The 22,764-nt window shown below is 65.7% G+C and overlaps 9 protein-coding genes across 9 annotated transcripts; 3 read left to right on the top strand and 6 right to left on the bottom strand.

The window, feature by feature from the left end:
- Positions 1-864: 864 nt before the first annotated feature.
- On the bottom strand, positions 865-2,519 carry EMIHUDRAFT_101188 (hypothetical protein; the record flags this gene model as incomplete). The annotated part of the gene is made up of 2 exons (XM_005776350.1): positions 865-2,002; positions 2,173-2,519. 2 exons carry the CDS (start codon positions 2,517-2,519, stop codon positions 865-867), a joined length of 1,485 nt encoding a protein of 494 aa, XP_005776407.1.
- Positions 2,520-3,823: 1,304 nt separating this feature from the next.
- Positions 3,824-5,103, bottom strand: EMIHUDRAFT_206986 (hypothetical protein; the record flags this gene model as incomplete). Its single annotated transcript, XM_005776349.1, has 2 exons — positions 3,824-4,415; positions 4,622-5,103. 2 exons carry the CDS (start codon positions 5,101-5,103, stop codon positions 3,824-3,826), a joined length of 1,074 nt encoding a protein of 357 aa, XP_005776406.1.
- Positions 5,104-5,382: 279 nt separating this feature from the next.
- EMIHUDRAFT_354567 (hypothetical protein) lies at positions 5,383-6,087 on the bottom strand. Its single transcript, XM_005776348.1, has one exon. It carries the CDS (start codon positions 5,586-5,588, stop codon positions 5,424-5,426), a length of 165 nt encoding a protein of 54 aa, XP_005776405.1. The 5' UTR covers positions 5,589-6,087; the 3' UTR covers positions 5,383-5,423.
- Positions 6,066-7,036, top strand: EMIHUDRAFT_206984 (hypothetical protein; the record flags this gene model as incomplete). Its single annotated transcript, XM_005776347.1, has 2 exons — positions 6,066-6,134; positions 6,275-7,036. 2 exons carry the CDS (start codon positions 6,066-6,068, stop codon positions 7,034-7,036), a joined length of 831 nt encoding a protein of 276 aa, XP_005776404.1.
- Positions 7,037-8,927: 1,891 nt separating this feature from the next.
- EMIHUDRAFT_42604 (hypothetical protein) lies at positions 8,928-10,082 on the bottom strand (the record flags this gene model as incomplete). Its single annotated transcript, XM_005776346.1, has 5 exons — positions 8,928-9,125; positions 9,230-9,468; positions 9,539-9,664; positions 9,733-9,916; positions 9,945-10,082. Coding segments are annotated over 5 exons (885 nt in total), but the record flags the coding sequence as incomplete, so codon positions are not given.
- A 3,311-nt stretch (positions 10,083-13,393) lies between these two features.
- Positions 13,394-14,179, top strand: EMIHUDRAFT_206980 (hypothetical protein; the record flags this gene model as incomplete). Its single annotated transcript, XM_005776345.1, has 1 exon — positions 13,394-14,179. One exon carries the CDS (start codon positions 13,394-13,396, stop codon positions 14,177-14,179), a length of 786 nt encoding a protein of 261 aa, XP_005776402.1.
- Positions 14,180-14,328: 149 nt separating this feature from the next.
- Positions 14,329-14,849, bottom strand: EMIHUDRAFT_354566 (hypothetical protein). Its single transcript, XM_005776344.1, has one exon. It carries the CDS (start codon positions 14,833-14,835, stop codon positions 14,536-14,538), a length of 300 nt encoding a protein of 99 aa, XP_005776401.1. The 5' UTR covers positions 14,836-14,849; the 3' UTR covers positions 14,329-14,535.
- A 2,664-nt stretch (positions 14,850-17,513) lies between these two features.
- Positions 17,514-20,484, bottom strand: EMIHUDRAFT_64992 (hypothetical protein; the record flags this gene model as incomplete). Its single annotated transcript, XM_005776343.1, has 6 exons — positions 17,514-17,855; positions 17,946-18,767; positions 19,118-19,361; positions 19,435-19,472; positions 19,658-19,762; positions 19,861-20,484. Coding segments are annotated over 6 exons (2,175 nt in total), but the record flags the coding sequence as incomplete, so codon positions are not given.
- A 976-nt stretch (positions 20,485-21,460) lies between these two features.
- EMIHUDRAFT_64969 (hypothetical protein) lies at positions 21,461-22,561 on the top strand (the record flags this gene model as incomplete). Its single annotated transcript, XM_005776342.1, has 2 exons — positions 21,461-21,883; positions 22,025-22,561. 2 exons carry the CDS (start codon positions 21,461-21,463, stop codon positions 22,559-22,561), a joined length of 960 nt encoding a protein of 319 aa, XP_005776399.1.
- Positions 22,562-22,764: the final 203 nt, after the last annotated feature.

Below are 22,764 nucleotides of genomic sequence, written 5' to 3'. Positions count from 1 at the left end.
TGCCCGCATGTCACATCGCAGTTGCAGAGGGCGGCGAGGCTGCTGCCGACACTACCGCTCGCCGTTCGCACGGCTATTGGCGTCGTCGACATGGATAATCCGCAGAACGCGGGGATCCTCCGCGAGCTTGGAGTGGCCTCGTTCCCCGTCGGCCAGCTCTTTCATCGCCGGCGGCTGCTCGGGCCCTACCTCAAGGCGCGGGCTGCCCGTTGAAGCCCCGTCCCCTCTGCCCCATCCTACTCACAGTGGCCCGTGCGTGCAAAGGGTCCAACCGCGGAGGAGATGGTCCAGGAGCTACTGGCGAGGGCCGAAGCGATTGCGAGTAAAGAGGAGCAGATGGAGCGACATCGGGCTCACGCCGCCAAAGCAGCGGCCGCCCACCGCCAGTTGCAGTCCAGGCGGCAGCGTGAGGCTGCGGCAGCTGCAGCGGCTGCGGCGGCTGCGGCGGGCAAAGCTGAGCAGGGGGGGTCGCGGACGAAATCTACCTCGTCGCCAAGACCACCGCCGGCGCCAGGCAGCAGCAATCGGGATGAGCTATAAGGACGCACGAGCACCACGCGAGACGCGACACCGCGCACGCCGACGACGACTAAAGGAAAAGTAGGAAGAGGAGAGACGCGTGTGACCCCAGAAGCAAGTATTGCATTAACTTATGCATTTACAAAAATTTACATAGTTTTAATGAATAGCACAGCGGTCATCCTGCGGTAAAGTCACGTCAACCTGCCTCAATAATCTCTCAGCTTCGCTTGCATCCTGCGCACTCCAGCGGACTCAGGTCGCGGGACATGCGTGTCAGAAGGATCATCCCCGTTGAACGGTGCTCGATTGGGGGATGTCGTCTTGGTAGGTAGCCCTGTTCGGCTAGCCAGGACACTGAACGTCTATGTAGCCCCCGAATCCACAGAAACGGCAGAGCGGCTTGCCGCCCGCTGCGCAGCCGAGCCCTCCCGTGGCGCAGTTGGGGTCGTAGAAGCAGGTCTCGAAGGGGTTGCCCGTGCAACTCCCGGGCTCGCACAGCTCCGGGTAGTCCAAGGGGGTGGGAGGGGGAGGACTGGCAGGCGGGGGTGACGCGAGGGTGAGATCTGATAGATCTGGATCTGGATTTAGGATTATCGGCGACGGCGGGGGCGGCGGGGGCGGCGGGGGCGGCGTCAGCGGGGGCGGCGTTGGCGGTGGGAGGTAGTAGTAGATGCCGCCATAGCCGCCATAGGCATCCACATCGAGCTGACGCCGCGCCACCGCTAGGGAAAGGTGCTGCAGGATGAGCGGCTCCATGGCCGCTGGGCTGTAGTCGGTCAGGCCCTGCGTCCCCAACTTAGCGGGACCGGCGAAGTGCAACGCGGTGTACTGCTTGAGGTCCTGCACGCCGCTAAGCAGGAGGTCCTCCCGGCTCACGTAGCCCAGTCCGTCGAGGAGTGCCTCTTCAGGCCAGCACTCGACCGCGCCCGCAAACAGCAGGTATGGTATGCCCAGACCACTCGCCACCGAGTCAGGTGCGAAGAGGCGGTGGCGCGAGTTGGCTTCGAACCAGCGCGTCGCTCGTAGTGCAACCCGCTGCTCGCGCCAACGGTCGAGCGGCAATAGTGCGACCCCAAAGTTCCAAGCAACCTCGTCCCGCAGTGTGCGTGGTGTGTTCCCATTTATGCTCGCCTGAAGGGACGTTAGCAGCGGCTCGAGCGCCTTTGGGGCGCACGGATCATCCGATCCAGTCTCGCAAACCGGATACGCGGTCGGCCCAATCGAGCCGATGAAGTGCGTGTCGCCGTAGCTTTTCGTTGCGTAGGAAAGGTTCAACCAAGTGACGCCTGCCTTGCTTGCGAAGCTGTACATCTCGCATGACGCGCGAAGCAATTTGCCACGGTCGACAGTCTCGTAGTAGAGCGCCTCGAGATCGCGCTGGAAGATGACGTCGTCGTCGACGAGCAGCACGCGGTGGAGCTGCTGCAGCACTGGCAGCTCGGCCAGATAGAGCCGCATCAGGTTTAGCGGGTGCGCGTGCCTATAGACACGGAGTCGTGCTCTGTGAGGCCTTGGTCGATGGATGCATAGGGTGCCGGGCAGGCGTGCTTGGCTTCTCGGCTCGGCGGGAACTCGATCAGGGAGGCTTCAGAGCGCCAGTGCGTGGCCTCGGTGGCAGGGGCGTTGAGCCAGTCCTGCCAGTCGCTCCACCTCCAGACTGGCACGACGCCGCGCCGAATGAGGCTTTTGACTGCGCCCTCCATGTCGATGAGGTGCAGATCCGCCGCCGGCACACCCGCCTCAACAAGCGTCTCTTTCACAGCGTGCGCGGGGAGGGAGGTGAAGATGTGCCACATGAGCGAGCTTGAATACCGTTTGCTCGCGTATGCCGAGCGCACAGTTGCCTCTATCGCCTCCATCCGGTCACTCAGGAGCACAAGGTTGACTTTTCCAACAACGTCAGCCACAGCCGCGTTGTATTCACTGCTCGCGACTGCCGCCGCCAGCGCGGACGCCGGAAGATGGAGGGCGGCCCATGCCAGCAGCCACCCCCTCATTAGCTGGCAGGGCGTACACGCGGCCACTCGTATGTCGCCCTGCCTGCGTGCGGTCCGGGCTGCCGTCGGGGACGGGGACGGACGGTCACACTGCGGACGTAAATCGAAAGCGACCTGTCGTACCTCGAATGCATCTCGAATTTGGCCTTTTGATTCGTTTTGATTTTCCGGTCGGGATGCAACATGCAGGCGAGCAAGAAAACGGCGGCCGAGCAAGGAGCACCTTTCCTGGCAACAGCATTACGAATCTTGGATCTTGGATCTTCATTCAATGCGGAAAAGGGACACACACACAAATCGGGCCCAAGGCAAAAGAACGCATTGCAATATATTCGGGTAGAGTGTGGAGGAGTGGGGTCGGCTACGTGAAGAGCGTTGCGCGCTTGCCTTCCGACACACAAACGCGAAACGGACACCTCTCGCGCTATACCACCTTCCAGTTCCACACACCTACCTGACCTCTAGCTCTACCGACTCGAGCGTCGAGGAGATGGCGCGAACGTAACCGAAGCAGCGGCGTGCGACGTGCCGACGCCCGACGTCCAGAATCGATCGGCTGTGTATATTTCATTTTGGGGAGCGCTCGTTTCCTTAGTTTAATTCCGACGTGTTTTTAAATGTGTTCTTCGCGGGGACCTGTTCCTTTTTACCCATCTCACAGTAGAGACGAGAGGTGTCCGTCTTTATTTATTTATTTGTTCTTCGCTTTGTCCTTCCTCTCATGATGCTCCTTCGACTTAGGGAGCGGTTCAGCTGCTGGGCGGGCTTCAGGGTGGTGCTCACGCGAAAAGGAATCGACGCGATGTACAAAAAGCATACAACAAGAGGAGAAAGAAGAGGACGGACATCAGTGATGACGAAACAGAAGCTAGCGCAGACGAGGGCAGGGCAGACCCGGGGACGGCGGAGTCGGAGCAGACGGCATCGGCCGCCGAGGAAACGCGTTGGGAAGCGAGGCACGAGGAGGGCGGCGACCTCAACCGACTATGGAGGACCCGTCACCAGACGACGCAGGGCGGACGACGGGGAGGCGGAGCAGACGCGCAGGGCGAGACGAGGGAGGGAGCAGGACTTTGCGGAGATCAGCAGGAGGATGTACGAAGAGATTAGGAGCAGCAGGGACCCGAGGGACAATGTGGAAGACGGCTAGTGCTAGTCCCCCATCGGGAGGACGACCCCGGCTAGTCGCCGACCACACCCACAAAGAACCCTGCACAAAGACCGCAGAGGGCGGGGACCTGTTCCTTTTTACCCATCTCCTAGTAGAGGTGGTGTCCGTTTTAGTTATTTATTTATCCTTCCTCTCACGTTCGACTTCTCTCGGGGCTCGGCGGTGCAGTGTCCGTCTCCAATGGCGTGGCGGCGTTCCCCGCAGCGCAGTGCGACGGCTCCGCCTCGTGAGTTCGCGAGGGCGGCGGGTCGGGGGCGAGGGAGATGCCGACAAAGCCCGCCACGACGAGGAGGGCGCCGGCGAGGCGCAGAGGCGTGGGCGGCGAGGGGTCAACGAGCCAGCCGCGGGGCAGCACCAGCTCGGAGGCGATGGCGATGGGGACGGTGAGGGAGAGGCCGACCGTGGCGACGGCGGGGGAGGTGAGGAGGACCGCCTTGGCCCAGAGCGTGTCGCTCAGCACGTTGTCTGCGAGCCCCTTGAGGAGCAGGCAGCCGAGGATGCCGCCGCCGCCCGCCAAGCCCAGGCGCGAGAGGTCCTCGGCGCCCGTCACGTGCAGCACCGCGACGAGTGGGGCGAGGGCGAGCGCGTTGAAGGCACCGACCAACCCGAAGAAGAGGAGCAGGTCCGTCGGGGCGAGCGCGCGGAGCAGCACAGTGTAGCACGCGTAGAGCAACGCCGAGCACAGGCACAGCAGCGCCCCGCCAGTGGTCGCGTGGAGTCCGCCACTCTCGCCGCCGCCGCCGCCGCCGCCGCCTGTGGCGGCGGCAGTGGGACCCGCGGCGTCAACCACCGCCAGCACGTTACCCGCCCAGCAAGCCAGCACGCCGGCCACCTTGAAGGCGGTGCTGCGGTCGGCGCCGACATGCTCGCCTAGAGGGAGGGCGGCAGCCTGGGTGTGGAGAGGTGTGCGGCGAGAGAGGCCGCGCGCCACTGCTCGCCGAGGAGGGCGATCGAGAGGAGGAGGGTGAATGCGGCCGACGAGGAGGCGAGCACAGTGGAGGTCGTGACGGTCGTGTGAGCGAGCGACACGTTGTACGTCACGTTGGCGGCAAACCAGACGGGGCAGAGGGCGAGCGCGCCGCGTACCGCCGCGAGCCAAGCCGAGCGGCGACTCGCTCGCTCGGCTGCGCCTCTCTCTGTGGGGCCAGTGGCCTCGTCCAACTCCTCTGCGGGCGTCAGAGCAGCGGTCTGGTCCAGCAGCCCAGTCGCTGGAGGATCGTAGACCGCGCTCCTGAGCGCCTTGATTGGGAGCAGGATCACAAAGCAGGAGTTGGCGACGTAGGTGAGGAAAACGGGCCGCTCAAACTCGAGGGTGGAGAAGATCGCTTGCACGAGCACCGTGCTGGCGGACCAGATGAGCGCGACGGCGATCACGAGCACGACGCCCAATGTCCAGGCAGAGGACCCGGGCATTGTAGGAGAGCGACTAAGGTGGGCGCTCAGAGAACTTAGACTAGTCGTGCAGCAGCTCAGAGACTCAGACTAGTTTTTGCGCCGGCGCCACCAAAGCGGCTCCCCGGGTTTTGGAGAAAGAAGTAATCCGCCCACAAGAAAAGATCCAAGCCGCTTTTCTTCTTCTTCGACTTGGAAGCGAAGCGCCGACCACGAGCCGACCACGCGAGCACTGAGCTCTTGGAGCGTTCGTGTCCATCGAAAGTTCCATGGTCCAAACTTATGGCCAAGCTGATCGATATCCTCTCGTATGGCGGGTCAACTCCTGATATCGTCATCAACTACGTCGTTTGTAGTGTGGTCCTCTTCGCAGCGGGCAGAGCGCAGCTGCGTGACGTCGAGGCGAGCCGGGCGTCGCTGTGCTGGGCCTCCAGCGCCTTGGCATTCGTCATCGCCTTCCAGCTCGGCCTGTGCACCGTCATCGGCTGTACGGGCATCTCCATCATCTGGAATGCGGCCGCCGGCTACGCCGTCATCTTCGAGCTCCGCGCAGGCCCGCTTCGCGTGTGGGGCGAGGAGGTTGGCATCCCGACGAGGCACCGGGCGCACGGACGTCCGCCGGCGCGGCCAGCGCCAACTCTGGTCGCGGCGCTGGTGCTGTGCGCCGCGGCGGACGTCTTCTACGCCGCCGTCGCACCGCCCCTCACCACCGCCGCCCACGGCTGCGCTCTGGTCTTGGGCGCCGTGCTTGCCGCCGCCCATGGCTGCGTGCGCCGTCTCGCCGCGTGCTGCACCGCCACCAGCACCGCCCTTCCGCCCGACGCGCAGCCGCTCGCCAGATCCGACACGCTCGCCCCCACCTAGCTCCTAGGCGGTTGCGCTCGTTTGAAGTACTCGAGTGCCCGGCGCGGCGAGACGCCCTGCCTGTGGCATGTGCCCTGAACCTCTGCCCACCCGCTACGCGATTACTGGTATTGGGCGTGATGTCCGGGATCCGGTTATTTTTCCGTTTTTTAAACGACGGGAGCGTGCGCGAGCGCGTGTGGCGGTACGTCGGCACGCAGTGAAAATTCTTTTGTCGCGCAAATACAGGGTTCTGGCGGGCAAAGATCACATGCTGCGCAGCCTACTCATCGCCCGCCCTGGCACCGCGCGGAGTTCATTACGGCGCGTGTGCACCGCGGCTGCGGAGGCGCTCCCGCTGCATCGGCGCGGGCCGGAGCTGCAGAGCGGTAGCGCAAACGCGTGGCTGCGGGAGCAGGGCCGAACGCCTGGCTGCATTATTGGTGACAAGCTGCCGCAGGTCCCGTTTTGGGTGGAGCGAGCGGCGCTCGACAGACTGATGCGCAAGCCGGGATTCGAGCTAAGCTCACTGCACCTCAGCCTCGAGGGCGAGATCATCCGCGCGCTCCCCGCAGAGATCCAGCGCTTTGAGAATGGGCACGACACGCATGCGATCCACATCACCTTCCAGAGGTGGCCACGCGACGCGCAGCGGAGCCCGGTCAAGCGGCGGCTCCACAGCAGGCTCATCAACGAGATCAAGTGCCCCGCCGTCAAGCAGGGCGGCTACGTGCACGAGTTCTACTCGCGGCTCGGCATCCCCGTGCTGCTACACGACCCTGACAACATCCCGCAGCACCTCGTGATCGACATGGCGAGGCACGACAACGGCGACATCCGCGCCGAGCACATCGACGTGCCGCCAGGAGTCACGCTGCGGCCGCAGCACGGCGCGCCAATCGAGCGGCAGCGGCCGCCCGCCGCCGCCTCACAGCTCACCCTCTCCCTGCGCCGCCCCCCCTCCTTGCAGGTCAGCCGGCCAACTTTCTCGTCGCGCGCGCTAAGCGCATCCGAAGCTAAGGAAGGCGAGAGACTTAGGCCAGATTCGTATCGGTGTATGTGTTGCAAGCGTGACCTCTCCCCAACGGAGCAACACATTGTGTTCTCGTAAGCCGTACCAAAAAGCCCTCTGGGGCGTGGGGGGGCGCGGGGCCGGGGGCCCCCGGAGGCACCGTGCGCCGCGCCGCAGTGCGGAAACGGGCCCGCGTTAGTCGAGTAACGGCGTTAGTCTCCGTTAGCACCGACTTCCCGATTAAGCTAGGTTAATCAGAAGGCAGCTTTGGAGAGATCTCGAGAAGTACACATACAGATAGACCCTCCAACCATCAGAAAACTCCGACCTGATCGGTCGTACTGACCGCCGACAGATCACTCCAGACAGCAGACAGGCCGACGTCTGCAACTGCATGCGGCCGGCCGGGCGGAGAGGCTTGACACGACGTCCGACCCTGCGACCCTGACGCTGCTGCTCTAGCTATCAGACATGCACTGCTGACTGCTGCCACAATGTGCGACCTGTGCTGGCCCACTTGGCGGCCTTCCCGGTCAGTGGTGAGGCGCAGTTCAGAGCTGTCAATGGCGCGATGCCGCACTGGTCCCACATTGGTGACACGAGACCACCAAGTTTGCCGGTCCAAGAGAGAGGTACCGGCGCTGTCCTGAGAAGGTGCGTGGTCCCTCTTGACTGCCCATGCGCGCGAGGCTGCGTAGGCATAGCCTCGAGAGTGCCAGCAGCCAATCCGAGGCGACGCGCATTGCGCCAGAAGCGTGCACACGTTGGAAGGACGCCTTCCTACTGACCGTACGATCAGGTCGTCACTGAATGCTTGATACTAAGGCCGCGAGCTATGCAGGTGATCAATTGTGCAGCAGGGCACGGCCAGCAGCGCCGACAGGCTGTCGCAAGGCGTGATAGCATGGCCGCAATCTCCGCCGAATTCCCCTGAAACAAGTAAAAAATCGCGCAAAAAAATGTCGAAAAAATCGGCGCCTGCGGCGGGCCGTTCGACCCCATCTCCCCCCCGCATGGATACCCTCTAGGGCCCCCGCGACCCCCCAGAGAAAAAGCCGCCGCCCGCGCGTGTGCCCCGCGTGCTGGGCGTATATATACAATATTCAAAAAGAAGTGAGTACGTGCGTCTCGCCTCGACTACCCGGGCTCGTGCGCGCGGCGCCTCCCCTCGCTTCGTCTCTCTCTCTGCGGATGGGGATGCACTCGCCGCCCCCGCCCTGCGGCTCCACCTGAAGGCCACGTGCACCGGGAGCGCGTGTGGACGGCGTCCCATTTCGCGGCGCCGCCGCGTTGGTGCGTCCGACGCAAGCAAAGGCGGACTCTGGAGCGGTGTTTGCCTTCAGCAGAGGGCGGCGAGCGACAAGACTCTGGCGTGTCGCCAGAGCCGTCTCTAGCTCCGACGACCGTGTGGTGGTGCGGCAGGCGCTTGCGGCTGCCTGCCTGGGTGAGGTCGATACGCCAAGTCGCTCTGCGATACTCACGTCGAGGTGAGGCTCTAGCAGCGCCCAGTCCTGGCACCGAGGACGAGAGGAGAGAGGTTTGCCGAGGGCCAAAATAAGGCAAGATGCGGGGCACGAGGCGCAAGAGACTGGAGAGCGGGGCTGGGAGAGTGGCGTGCGCCTGCGACGCCATCCATTTGGCGAGGATTGTGTTGCGGTAACGCGGAAATTCGAAGAGCGGGAGATACCGATCGCCCATGCCGTCGCAAGGCAGCACCCGGCACCAGTGACCGCACCGCCTCAGCTCGTCTTCGGCCTGCATGATGACGCCGAGGTCGGCGTTGTCCAAAGCCGCGATCGGCGTCTCCTGCAGCTCAAAGACGTTCCGCCGCTTGAGAGGCTCGGTTGCTGCACGCAGCAGCCGTGAGCGTCGCTTCTCCTCGGCATCGTCAGCGAGCGCCTAGAACGAAACCAGGGCGGTGGGGAAAAGGGTTGACTTGGCGCAGCATCAGCGAAAGGGGTGCCGCCTTCTTGTGGAAGGGGACCAGCCCGATCAGATGGAAGAGGTCTGTCATCAGCATGTTCTTGATCCACTTGTCGAGTGGGGAGGAGGAGGCGAGCGAGCAAGCAACGTTGACCTCGATGAGCCACGGCTTGAGAGCCTTGTCCAGCAGCACGTCAAACCCGAAGAGCTCAAAACACGCGGCTCGCCCGTTGCATGCCGCGTTCATCTTTGACACGACCGATGGCTGCGGACGGTGGCGCAATGGTGGGGAAGGCCGCCAGAGTGGCTCGCAACGCGGTGTCGGGTGGGGGCGTGTGCCACCTCCACGGCGATGATCGTCTTAACGACGAGGTCATGGATCCGTTCGCGCAGCGCCCGCACGTCGGCGCCCGCCTGGGCGAGATGCTTCATGGTGGCTGAGAGCGACCACTTCGAGCCCTCGTCGTCGCGCGATGCGTCTGTGTTACGCTCGAAGCGCTCGTTCCTCTTGTTGACCGAGTAGTTGGTCAGGTGCATGTACCGGTCCTTGATGGAGCGCTTGGAGGCGCCGGGAGCCCGGTAGTCTGAGGTGGCGAAGCGCGCGAGGCCTTCCTGCAACATTTCGAGACGACGCGGGTCTGAGCACGAGCGAGTGAGTGGCTATCGAAGCGTCGCGACTCGCCTCAAAGACGTAGACGCGGAGGGGATCAAAGGAGGTGACGGCGACATAGATGCGCAGGTCGAACTTTTTCCCGTTGATGAGGTAGGGCTCGCCGAGGTACCGCTGTACGATGGCGGATACGCCTAGAGGGAGGGGGGAGCGTGGGCACGCTCCGCCGCGCACACAAGGCTGCGACCTCACGCGCGCGCACCCTTGCCGGGCAGCTGGTCTGATCGGTTGATGAGGCGGATACCTCTTCCCTCGGCCTGAGCGGGCGGCTTGATAATGTACACGGTGCCTTCCTCATAGTCGCGCTCAAAGTGCTCCCGGTCGCGAGGGAGAATGTACGACTTTGCGCAAAAGTCGTACGCGGCACCTGTGACGACAGGGGAGACCTCTCGTTACTCAGTTCCCTGAGAGCACCGGCACCAGCGAGGCGGCAAGGGGTCGGCTCCGCTCGCCGTGTTGCCTCTGCATGCGGCTCAGGTTACGCCACAGGTAGTCCTTGCGCCCAATCCCGTACGAGCCCGGGAAGTGGTTGACCGCCTGACGGCGACATGGCGCTGCGTCAAGATTTACGCCCCCGATTCGCTCTGGCTCTGCGCTGAGCGGGCCTGGTGAGGGTTGAGTGCGCGCAGCGCCTTCTCGTTCAGGTGGCGCCCCCAATACAGATTGAAGGACTGGCCCTTGATGAGCCGTTTGAAGCCCGATCGCTTGCATGCGTTGGTGATGCAGTTAATGTTCTTCTCCGAACGGAAGTAGAGTGGCTTGAGACTACGGGGACCGACGGCGGGACGGCCGCAGTCAGCCGAGGTTGAGAATTTGGCCACCGCTGGCGACGGCAGGGGACCACCGTGGATCGGTGAGCTCGACAAGCACGCCGCGCCCCTGCTCGCGCTGCATTCCCATGTAGGCCGGATAGTCTAGCCACACGGTCGCCGCTCGATCGCGAAAGAGCGACGGGAGCAGGAATGCGCGGTCGCTCTTGGGGTCAGCCTGTGGGGCCTCGGCCGGCGGGGGCTCCTCCGGCTCCTCCTCCGGCTCCTCCTCCGGCTCCTCCTCCGCGCGGTCCTCGTCGCCGTCCGCCTCATAGATGCCTGCACCCTCCCCATCGCTCTCCATCATCCAGGGGCACGCACCTCCACAGGGCTGTGGCAACCGGGCGCAGAGGCATGTAACCGTAAAAAATCGTCAATGGTTTTGTTTTTTCTTTCTTTTTTTGTTTGTAGCTCTTTATACGTACATTCCCGTAGGAGGACTCTGCTGACAGGGTTTGCGATGAGGAACGACCCGAAGGGTTTCTCGGAGGTTAGCGCACCACTAACCGCCGATTTTCGTTTCATGTGGGGGCTCTTGTTGTTCGCCTTTCTTCTATCTGTCTATCAATTGTCTGCCTAACCTAACCTAATCAATCAATCTTCCCAACATTTTGTACCTTGGGTGCCGGAGGAGCACTGGGCAGAGGCTGCTAGGTCCTAGGAGCGCCTATAGCTCGACATGCCCGGGGTGTGGCGGCGCCGAGGACAGAGGCAGGCTGCTTTAAACCTTTAATCCGGTTGTGTCTTGTGTGGAAACCGCCCGTCTTGCGTCCACCACACACTCACGTGAACAGACATGGCGTTCGCCTTCCTGGGACCCAGACACCCAGTTCACTGTCTCGTGTGCGTTTTTGTAGTGAGCTGTGAGCTGTACACGGAGCGAGGGTCTGTACCGAGGCGTACAGGAACGATCAAACCAAGATCACCATCATCCTGAAAGGGACAAAGCTATCGTCCTGAAGGACCACGACGAGACGCCGTCCAGGACACATCCCTCTGGAACAAGGCATCTCGACTATCGGACAGTACTCAACAGGGACATCTCTCTATATACACGAGTGGGGTATTCACACTCCCAACACTCCCCCATTGTCTGCGCGGTCTTCAGATGCGGCAGACAACACAGCGGAGTGTGAAGCAAGTAATTGTCACGCTGATCAGAGGCGCGAGCTAGTGAACGTGGCATGTGACCTTCCGTCTCCCGGGCTCAAGGTAGTAGACTATCGGAGCGGTCGACTGGATGTCTTCAATTGAACAACGTGGGAGTAGTAGAGCTTGGTCAGCCGCGCGCGGCGATCCGAGGTGAGCGCCGCGGGACGGCGGGCTGAGCGGGCGCAGCTCGCGCGGCGGGCGGGGCGATGGGCGCGCCCCTTGCTTGGCGCCGCTGGTGCGGCGGGAGGCTCGGCGCGGACGATCGCCTCGGGGACTTGAGGGCGTTCTTGTTCGACGGCGCCGCGGATCTTGAAGGGTTGCCAGGCGCCGCCGAGGGTGGTGAAGGAGAACTCGTCGAAGATGACGTCGGCGGTAGAGATGATCCGCCGGACGGCGGGGATGTAGACGAGGTATTTGGAGCGCCGCGGGTCGTGGCCGAGGTTGATGCTTTTGAGACGAGTGGGGGTGAGGTCGTGCGCGCGGAGCGACTTGGGGAGGACGCAGAAGCAGTCGCAGAGCATCACTTTGAAGTTCTCGAGGGCGTAGTTGCGAGGGTGGCCGCTGGCGACCTCGATAGGCGAGACCCATCGTGGCTCAGCGGTGGAGCCCCTGTTCGTGTCGGCGGCGAAGGCATCGGATATGACGGGCTCGGGCGAAGTCGTCGTGTAGACGAGGAGGGCTCGTCGGATGCCGCGCCACAGGCGGCGGGCGGCGGGAAGAGCGAAAGCGAAGAGGCGAAAGGCAGAGGAGGGCGAAATACCGCAAAGACGCAGCGTCGCCACATCGCACCAATGTCCCAGCCTCCCCCACGATGTGGCAGTTGCCGCGATCCTGGACAGAAGAGTGCCACCGTCGTCATATTTCAGCGGCGCAAAGCTCTGGTCGTAGAAGGTTGCCATCGTCCAGAGCGGCGGCGGCGATGGAGTTGATGGCGGTGAGAGTAGGCGTCCAACATTCTCCCGAGCAGGGAACTTGACGGGCTCGAGAGCTGGCGGCGGCGGCGATGGTGGCTCGCAGGAGATGATAGCGAGCCGATACAGTGGAGAAGGAGAGATGAAGTTATCAATGAAGATCCGTGCCCACGAAGCCGAGGTGCTCGTGGTGGGTGCCGAAGATGAACAGGCCGCAGAGATCATCCGGATCATGCTGCAGGGCTGCAAGGCCGAGGTGCCGAGCAGGCTTCCGGCCGAGGTGCCGAGAAGACTTTGTGCAGGGGCTCTGGCCCTGCCCGCCACCACAACACCCCGCAGGTGTCCATGGTGCTGGCTACCGTATCGAGCGCTAGCCGGGAAGCTGTGCGGTCGCACCGCAGCGACCGCACCAGCACTCACGACGGCCGAGTTGCCGTCGATCTCCTCGCTCCGCGATCTCGCCGGAGGAACCATGTAGTGAGCTGTGAGCTGTACACGGAGCGAGGGTCTGTACCGAGGCGTACAGGAACGATCAAACCAAGATCACCATCATCCTGAAAGGGACAAAGCTATCGTCCTGAAGGACCACGACGAGACGCCGTCCAGGACACATCCCTCTGGAACAAGGCATCTCGACTATCGGACAGTACTCAACAGGGACATCTCTCTATATACACGAGTGGGGTAGGTAGGTAGGTAGAAAGGTGAAGAACAGCCAGGCTCGGACTGGACACCAACGCGGTATGGGTGGACGCTAGACAGATGATGACGACACGCACGAGCGACACACAGACACAAAACAGGCTCACAAGACACGCAGCCAGCTGGCTGCCACACACCCTGAGTAGGCGTACACATAACTCAGGGCCACATCCTCCCTGTCGCCCCCCCCAGCACTCCAAGGCACCAGAAGAACAAACAAGGGCACAACAAACAACAGACTTCACACTCTCACCAACAGTTTTCATGAGAAAAAAAGCAGCCCGCGCCGATGGACGCAAGCTTCTGGCGTGAGACCTTTGAGGCGGCGCTGCGCATCACACGGGCGTGGCGCGCCGAGCAGGCGCACAGCGAGACGCTCCTCGCCGCAGCGATCGAGTTCGACGGCCGGCTCACGCTGCTCGGGCCGTCGGCGCACCGCACACGGCCAGAGGCGCTCGGCGCGTTGCTTCGGACAGGCGACGTGGCCGCCATCGACGCGCTAAGAGCGCGACACGAGCGTGGACTTTCCAACCTGCGCACGGCACTAAACACATCGGTGGAGCGGTTTGGCGCGCTGCAGCTGGAGGCGGCGGCACTCCACGGTCGTTCGTGGGAGCGGTACACGAGGCTGCAGCACTCGCTGCCGCAAGAGGAGGCGCTTGCGCTCGCTTCGGAGCCGGCCAGCGTCGTGATTGGAGCCGGGCGCGGTGTCCTGGCGGAGCAGGGCTTGCTGCCCGAGGCGCCGACGTTGCTTGGGTGGCTGCGCGACGCGAGCGCCTCACTAGATGCGCGCATACCCACGCCGGGCTCGCGTCTGTGCCGCGGCCAAGGCTCGCGCCGCCCGCTCAGCGTGCGTGCCTCCCTCCCCTCGCCCGTGCAGGTCGATCGCGCCCTCTCACGCGAGATGGAGCTCAAGCTTCGGCTGCTGCCGCTGCTCGCGCCATCGGCGCGCGGCGACGCAACCCCGGGCTTCCTCGCGCGCGCCGCGCGCCTCTGGTGCCTGCAGCCAGCCTTGGATCGGAGGGCGCTAGAGCGGCTGTCGTTCGCCGCGAGCTCCCTGGCTGTGGAGGAATGATTGGTTTTCTTTCGTGTACGTGGGAGGATGCGCACGCACTTTGCGTTTGCCACCCCTCTCGTCTCGCGCCCCGACTTTTATTACTCTTTACGTTCTCCGCGCACTCCGCTGCTCTCCGGAGAGAACCACCGGAGTCCCCGCCCGTGCCAAAATCGAATACTTCTAATCAACCCCGAGAGAGACGACCCAACAGCGGCGCGGCCCCTCCCGGGGGGCGCCCACATTGTGTCTCTGACTGACTCTCTTGACTCTCTCTCTCTCTCTCTCTCTCTCTCTCTCCGCCACACACACACACCGAACACATACACACACACACACACACACGACGCGGCAGCCTCTCCGGGCCCCTCTCCGCCTCACTGGACTGAGAGCACCATCTTCAGGGTGTTGATCGTCTCGAGGATCTTTGCGCGCCGCGTGGCCGACGAGGCGCCGTCCGTCTGCCGCTCGAGCCGGTCGAGCTCGTACTTGGCCTCCTCGAGCGCGTTGCGGCCCGCGTCGTTCTTGATCGACGCGTCGCCGCCCGCCTCGAGCAGGCGCGCCGCCACGGCGACGAAGCCCTCGCGCGCGAGCGTGTGCAGCGGGGTGCCGCCCTCAAAGGGCTCCTGCATGTTGAGTGAGGCGCGGGCGCCAAGCAGCAGCTCGAGCGTCACCATCCGGTCCGTCGCGTCGTCGCAGAGCGCGAGCAGGTGCAGCGACGACTGCCCCTCTCCGGTGGTGACGTCGACAAGCTTTGCGTCGTGCGTGAGCAGCACCCGCACCACGTCGTGCGCGCCGTTGGCCACGGCGTTGTGCAGCGGCGTGAACCACTGCTCGAGGCCGTCGTCGCGGCGCGGGTCGGCCCCCGCGTTGAGGAGCAGCCGCGCGAGCTCGGCGGACGCCTCGCCGACGATGTCTGTCCAGGTGGCCACGTAGTTGAGCAGCGTGATGTTTTCCGTCGGGCGCGTGAAGAGGTAGTCGGGCCCGACGGCCCAGCCGTAGTCGGACTTGTAGACGGTGTCGGCGTGCCCGCCCTGCTGCAGGAAGCGGCGCACCTCCTCGACCGAGCCGGACATGCAGTGACGGAACACGTCGCCCGCGTCGAGCGCGTGCGCCTCCTCGTAAGAGTGCGCGCCCTGCCGCAGGCCGACCTGGTCGAGCGACGCCATCAGCGCCGCCTGCTCGAGCGCCTCGGCGTCGCTCAGCTCGTACCCGCCCAGCGAGCGCGAGTTCTCGCGCGAGAGCGGCCCCTCGGGCGCGACGAACTGCGGGCGCGGCGTGAGCACGCCGCCCGCCTGCGCCTGCTGCTGGCGCGCCGTCTCCGCCTCGCGCCGGAGCGACAGGATGTACGCGTGGTCGACGCTGAAGCCCGTGCCGTCGGCGTTGGCGAGGCCGAGCAAGGGCGTCTCCCCGTCGCCCTGCCGGTGCCCGACCGACCACACCAGCGGGGAGGGCGGCGGCGGCTCGAGCGCCTTGAGCAGGAACCACTGCAGCCGCGCGTCGGGGCTCAGGTTGAAGGCGTCGATGCCGAGCGTGTTGGAGAGGGCGCGCATCGCGGGCAGCAGCGGCGTCACCGTCGGCACGAGCGTCACCATCGGCTTGGGCGCGCCGCACACCTCGCACGCGGTGTTCCTCGGCTTGTTGATGCACGTGCACTGGACGCACGGCCACTCCTTGGCGGACGAGTTGTGGTACTGCCACTGCTGCTGCGCGTACGAGAGCGCCGTTGCCGGCAGCCGCACTCCGGTACCGCTACTGAGGAGGACCAGCTGCTGCAGCGTCAGCACCCAGAGGATCACCGTCTCGGCCGTGTCGCCGTCGCGCGCGCCAAAGTCGTACGAGCGCGCGGCGGTGTGCAGCGAGAACCAGCTGGTCGGCGCCACGTCCGGCGCGGCCGATGAGTGGTACAGCTTCTGCAGCGGCTTCGTCTCGAGCCCGATCGAGACGCGGACGACCTGCGAGAGGGCCGCGGCGCGTCTCTCCGGCTGGGGCCGGGCTGCACCTCCGCTGCGCTCTCTCGGCGACACCCTCGGCTACACCCTCGGCTACAATCCCGGCTGCATCCCGCGGGCCGCGCCTGCGAGAGCTCGAGCCCGTGGCCTTTCTTGCCGCCGTCCCACGTGAGTGACTTGCGGTCGGCGGAGAGGGCGACCGCCTTGGCGTCGAGCTTCTTCCGCGTGAAGGTGCCCTCCGCCACCTTGAGGAACGTGGCGCCGCGCTGCAGCCGCGCCACCCTCGCCGCCAGCGGCTCGCACGGAAGCCCCGCCGGCGGACCGGGCACGTACGACACCGGGCCGGAGGGCGTCGGCAGCCCGCGAGCGGCCGCCGCGCCGCCCCGTGGCGGCGTGGCGAGCACCGTGGAGTGCTCCGCCTCGAGCTTGGCGAGCAGCTCCTTCGCCGTCGCGAGCTCGGCGCTCATGGCCGCCTTCTCGCGCTCCGCCGCTGCCTGGTTCTGCTCGGCGGCGCTGGCGCGCTCGATGGCGGCGCGCAGCGCCTCCTCGTCGCGGGCGGTGCTGGCCGACTGCAGCGCGGACGAGGCCTGCGCGCTCTCCTGCAGCGAGGCGTGGCGCCGCTTCGCCGCACGCGCGGCCTCGGTCGACAGCCCGATCTCCTCGGCCTGCGCCAGGAGCTGCGTCAGCTCGGCGAGGCTGCCGCCCTTGGCCGCGGCCGCCAGCTTCTTCTCGAGCGCGTCCTTGGTCTTGAGGCCCTCGAGCATCCGCTGCGCCTGCGTCACCTGCCCCGAGTTGAGGCCGCTCTTCTGCGCCGCGTCGAGCGCGTCGCGCAGCTTCTTGACGTCCTTCGAGGCGAGCGCCGCCGCGAGCGCGTTGGAGGCGACCTGCTGCGCCTTGAGCTGCGTCAGGAGCGCCTTTGCGTCGCTGACCTTTTGCGCGCCTTTCTTCGCGTCCTTCTCGAGCCGCACCGCCGCCGCCTGCTTGAGCGCCGCCTCGACCGCGGCGACGTCGCGCATTTCCATCGCCTCGGTCAGCGCCTCGAAGGCCTTCTCGCGCTCGCGCAGCGTGGCGAGCAGCGCCTTTGCCTCCTCGACCAGCTTGCCCGTCAGCCGGATCTCGACCGCCCTCGCCACCGCCTCGTCGAGGGAAGCGAGGTCTTGATCGGCGATGGCCTTGGTCAGGGTCTGCGTGATGACGCGCCGCAGGTGCGACTCGCGCGCGACCTCGAGCTGCTGCTGGTGCGAAGCCTTGAGGAAGAGCTTCGTCGTCCCGACGGCCCAACCGTCGGTCGCAAACATGTCGGCGGCGGCGAGCGCGCCGAGGAGCTGCACCGTCTCGGTCTTTGTGCCGGCGGGCGGAGAGGCGGAGCCGAGGTACGTTTGCAGGTACGGCGCGAGCTTCGCCGCGTCGCACTCGACCCCCTCGCGCAGGTAGCCGTACCGCGCGATGAAGGTGTCAAAGTCGTACCGGTGCGCGAAGCCCTGCTTGCGCGCCTTGACCACGTGAACCATCCCCATCTGCTGCAGCTGCCGCATCACGTACGCGCCGTCAAAATCGTCCGGCGCGAGGTGGTGGTTGGGCTTGATGCAGCGCACAAAGTGCGGCGAGCACGTGTGCAGCATCCCCATCAGCGAGTCGAGCGACTCCTGAAACTGCCGGCCGACCGACACGACCTTGCGCCCGCCGCCGCCGAGGCGCGCGCGCGCGCCGCCGCCGCCGCGGTGCCGCGCGAAGGACATCGTCCGCTCGCCCTTTGGCTTGCCGCCGCCGCCGCCGCCGCCGCCGCCGCCGCCGCCGCCGCCGCCCTCCTCGTCGGCCGCAAAGAAGCCGCGCACGAGCGGCAGCTGCGAGGTGCCCAGCAGCTGCGACAGCTCCGAGGGGACCGCGCCGCGCGACTTTGCGACAAAGTCGTCGATGGCGTACGCCACCTCGCCCGCAAAGTGCAGCACGACAAAGCCCTCGCCCTGGGCGCGCGGCATCTGCCGGTACATGGACGCGCCGCGGTGCGCCTCGTTCATCTTGGTGAGCAGGTTGGCGTCGGAGGCGTTTGGCACGAGCACCTCGTCGTGGATCAGCGCCATCAGCCCCGTCGGCTTGGCCTCGAGCAGCACCATGACGGCCGAGTTGTCGGCGAACTGCAGCTGCGGGCACGCGACGCCCTCGTCGCGGCACTCCTTCTCCTCCATCTGGAAGATGTAGATGTTGAAGTACTGCATCAGCTTCTCGTTCGCAAAGTTGATCAGCAGCTGCTCGAGCGAGTTGCGCGAAAAGGCCTCGAACCCGAAAATGTCTAGCAGCCCGATGGTGCGCTTGTTCCCGCCGCCCAGCGCGGCGCCCGCGCCCGCACCCATCTTCTCGTTGATGCGCCCGAAGATCCAGTCGAACAGCGAGCCGTACAGCGCCTTTGCGAGCGCGTCGCGCGCGACCGCCGCCTTCTCGGGCGGCTGCGGCACCGCAACCACCGGGAACTTGCCCACATTCTTGATGGTGAGCGCCGTCTCGAGCTCGAGCGGTGAGATGTCGAGGGCCGCCGCCGCCGCCTTGAGCGACGCTTGCGACGCCGGCGACACGCACGACCCGTCGTCGGCGTTGGCCATCTCCTTGGCGTCGAAGGCGAGGTTGCCGAGGGTGAGGATGCCTACAGCCGGCCGCCACGCCTCCCGCCTCGGCGCCGTTCGCCTCTTTAGACCGCCCTCCACGCCGGGCCGACCCCACACCCCGCCCCCCCCCGCCGCCCCCACCCCTTCCCGCCCGCTGCCCGCCACGGGGCGAACTCCCTCGGCCTCCCCTCCCCTCCCGCCTCCCCGCCTCCCCTCCTGCCTGTCGGCTCCCCTCCTCTCCAAGCACGTGCAAGCGTGCGTGCGTGCGTGTGCGTGCGTGCGTGCGTGCGTGCGTGCGTGCGTGCGTGCGTGCGTGTGCGTGCAGACCGCGTGTCGTGCCGCCAGCCTCCCCGCCACAGTGGGTGAGTGCGTCGGGTTGGGTGGGGCGGAGCGGCGCCGGCAAGGACGCGGCGCAAGCTCGTCTGCTCGGCGTCGGTGAGCTGGAAGGTGGAGAAGGCGGCGCAGACGGCGCGCCAGTCGGCGGCGTCGTCGATGCCCGGCACGGAGAGCGAAGCGGACTGGCCGAGGTAGCGCAGCTCTCCTGCGGGCGGCAGCTTGAGCGCGTCGCGCTGCTGCTTGGTCGCGCCGGCGCAGAGCTGGTAAAAGATGTGGAACGTCCGCTCCCCGCGGGCGTGTTCCACCACGCGAGACCTACGGCGACGCACGTCCCGCGGCGTCGGCGCCCCGCCGTGCGGGGGGCGCGGCCACCGCTCCGGCGCGGCACCGCTCGAGCAGGTACGACGTCGAGCGCGCGCTGCGAATCTGAAGCGGGCGGGCAGGGAGGGGGGGGGGGGGGGCATGGAGAGCGAGGCCGGGGAGGGAGCTGCGAGCGGCGACAGGCGGAGGGCGTGCGAGTGTGGTGCTCGGCGACCTCTGGCGGAGCGCGGGTGGAGCGCGGGCGTGCGGGCTTAAGTGGAGGCTTCTCGGAAGCTTCTCGGAGGCGGGACCTGCCCGCCCGCGTCAAAGTGGATTTCGGTCCACTTTCCAAAGCGGGACGAGTTGTTGTTGCGCAGCGTCTTCGCGTTGCCGAAGGCCTCGAGGATCGGGTTGGCCTACGGAGGGCAACGCCGCGCCCGCGTCTCGGCCGGCCGGACACGCCTCCGCCCCTCCCCGGCTCCCAAGGCGGCGCCTCGACGATGCAGTTTTGCACAAACTCCTCGTGCGAGCCCTGGCGGAGCAGCTTCGCGCCCCCGCCGACGCCGCCGCCCCCGGTCGAGCGCGCGCAGATGTACTTGACGCATGCCTTCGCCGCCTCCGTCTTGCCCGCGCCGGACTCGCCCGAGATGAGGATCGCCTGCTGCTTTTGCTCACCGAGCATGCCGCGGTACGCATTCTCGCTCAGCCCGTACACGTGCGGAGGCAGGTCCGGGAGCGCCTTGGCGTCGGCCTCCTGGCAGCGCCGGGTCACCTCGTCCGTGTAGATGCCCGGGATCTGCTTGAACGGGTTGACGGAGAGCAGGATCGCGCCCGCGGCCGAGTATATCTGGTCGCGGCTGTAGCGCGTGCGGAGGTTGTGGAGCAGCGCCGCCTCGGTGAGATTGGAGAACTTGACCATGTCCTGCGCCCCCTCCAGCGCGAGCGGGTCCGCATCGACGACGTCGGCGACGTCCTTTGCCGGCACAGCAGCGCCGCCGCTTCCCGAGAGCGGCCCGACGGTGAGCTTGGTGCGGGCGCCGAGGCCCGTGCATGATGCGACTCGCTTGGGGAGGTACGCCTGCTGCTCGTCGGGCACAAAGACCACCGAGCCGACGGCAAACTGCGCGTCGGCGGGCATTAGGACCCTCTTTGGCTTTGGCAGCGGCGAGGGCTCAGGGTTGGAGTGCCCGATGAGGACTCCCTCTTGCCGCCGGCGACAGCGACTCCCTGCCTTGCTGCTGACTTTATTTTTTTTAGGTACGAATATGGCTAACTCTAACGGACATACCCGAGGGTGAACTGCTGACAGGTATTGCGATGAGGAGTGATCCAAAAATTTGGTTTTCGTTGAATGTGGCTCTTACGTACATTCCCGAGGATGACTACTCTGCTGACAGGGTTTGCGATGAGGAGCGAGGCGGCCCAGCGAGCCGAAGGGTTTCTCGGAGGTTTTAGTGCACGTGTCTCGGTAGCCCTGCCTTATAAGACAAAAATACGTCCACGCAGGAGCCGCGAGAGGAGAGACTTAGATTGTTGCCTGAACGAGAGCTTATTGCGTGCGTGCCTGTGAGTGAGTATTCTTGACACTCACACACACACACGTGCGTGCCCCTTCTAAGTCAAAACAAAAACTCTCTGTGTGTGTGTGTGTGTGTGTGTGTCTCTCTCTCTCTCTTTGGACTTTGCTCTCTAAGTCCGATAGTCCGAAAAATTGCCTTCGCCGCTCGAGTCGAGACGGGCGCGCCCCCAAGCTAGCCTCTCTCTTGTCTGCGTGAACGAGAGCGGGGTTGTGCGTTTATGTGAACAGGGCTCGCACCTCAACCTCTCACAGGCCAGCGCACAGCGCCATAAGAGGTATTTTCTTCTCAATAACAAGGCTGTGAACGAGAGCGGGGTTGTGCGTTTAGTGAACGAGAGCGGGGTTGTGCGTTTAGTGAACGAGAGCTGCGTGCAGAGCTGCGTGCAAAGTCAGAAAAATTGCGGCAGCGCAAGCGCGTGCGCTGGGACTGTGAGAGTGACCCTCGGCCCTGGGGATGCTTCGCACAGAGGACCGCTCGCTCGTTTTTACGGCGGTGCGGGCGCTGCTGCGGCTGCTGGTCCTCCCGCTCGTCTCGATGCTCGACTTTGTAGCAGCCGGCCTCGCGCTGGCCCGCACCGCCCGAGACTCGCCAGCTGCTCCCACGGCGCGCCGCGCTGCCGATGCAGGTCAGCGGCCGGCTCTGGCCGCCGAGTCGCGCTCCGCCTGCTGCGAAAAGTACACGCAGATCTTTGTGCTCCGCAACCGGAACGACGAGGCCGCCGTCGCCGAGCTCGTCGCTCTCTTTCACGGGACGGCCTCCGTGCTGCTGCGCCACGAGATCGCGTACACGCTTGGGCAGATGCAGCGCGTCGACGCGGTCCCCTTCCTCGAGCGCCTCCTCGCGGACCGCGCGGAGGACCCGATCACGCGCCACGAGGCGGCCGAGGCGCTCGGCGCGATCGAGGCGCCCGAGAGCCTGAGCGTGCTCGCCAAGCACGCCGCCGACGACGCGTCGGAGGTGTCGGAGACGTGCGGCCTCGCCCTCGCCCTCCTCAACTACAAGATCGACAAGGGCGCCTGCGGCTGCGAGCGGCGGCCGCAAGAGGCTCTGCGAAAGGAGGCGCAGGCGGCGGCCACCGCCGCGCCGGAGGCGGCAGAGGCGGCCGGCGGCGGGCCGGCGGCGGCGGACGCGGACGCAGACGCCTCCTCCGCGGCCTGCCCGTGGCAGCCCGCCCCGCCCGAGCCGACGGCGCCAACCTACACGTACGTCTCTCCCGCGCCGGCCGCGGAGGCGGCGCCGCTGCCCGAGCTGCGCGCGCGGCTGCTCGACCGCGGCGCGCCGCTGTTTGAGCGGTACCGCGCGCTCTTCGCGCTGCGCGACGCGGTCCCGCGCGAGGGCGCCGGTGCGGTCGCCGCCCTGTGCGAGTGCCTCGGCCGCGCCGGCGGCGAGAGTGCGCTGCTCAAGCACGAGGTTGCCTTTGTGCTCGGCCAGCTGGAGCACCCGGCGGCGGGCGACGCGCTGTGCGGCGCGGTGCGGCGCGAGGGCGAGCACGGCATGGTGCGGCACGAGGCGGCGGAGGCGCTCGGTGCGATCGGCACCCCGCAGGCGGTGGAGACACTCCGCGCGTACTGCGGCCACGCCGAGGAGATTCTGCGGGAGAGCTGCTGGGTGGCGCTCATGTGGCTGGAGGACTAGACTCGAGATCTCGAGGGGGTGGGCGGTTTGGGGGAGTTGCCGCGGGGTGCGAGACGGAAATGAGGGTGTGCGGTTTGTTCAGCGCACAGCGGTGAGCGGAGCAATATTTCTTTCGCGTTCCAACGCAGCAGAAAGACGACCTGTGGTATAGCCCCAGCCGACTCCGCGTGAACTCTCGAGGGATCTCGAGTTGCGGAGCTCCC

This window comes from Emiliania huxleyi, assembly GCF_000372725.1.
Source record: "Emiliania huxleyi CCMP1516 unplaced genomic scaffold EMIHUscaffold_28, whole genome shotgun sequence".
Lineage (NCBI taxonomy): Eukaryota > Haptophyta > Isochrysidales > Noelaerhabdaceae > Emiliania > Emiliania huxleyi.
This window is presented reverse-complemented; position numbering and strand designations above follow the sequence as displayed.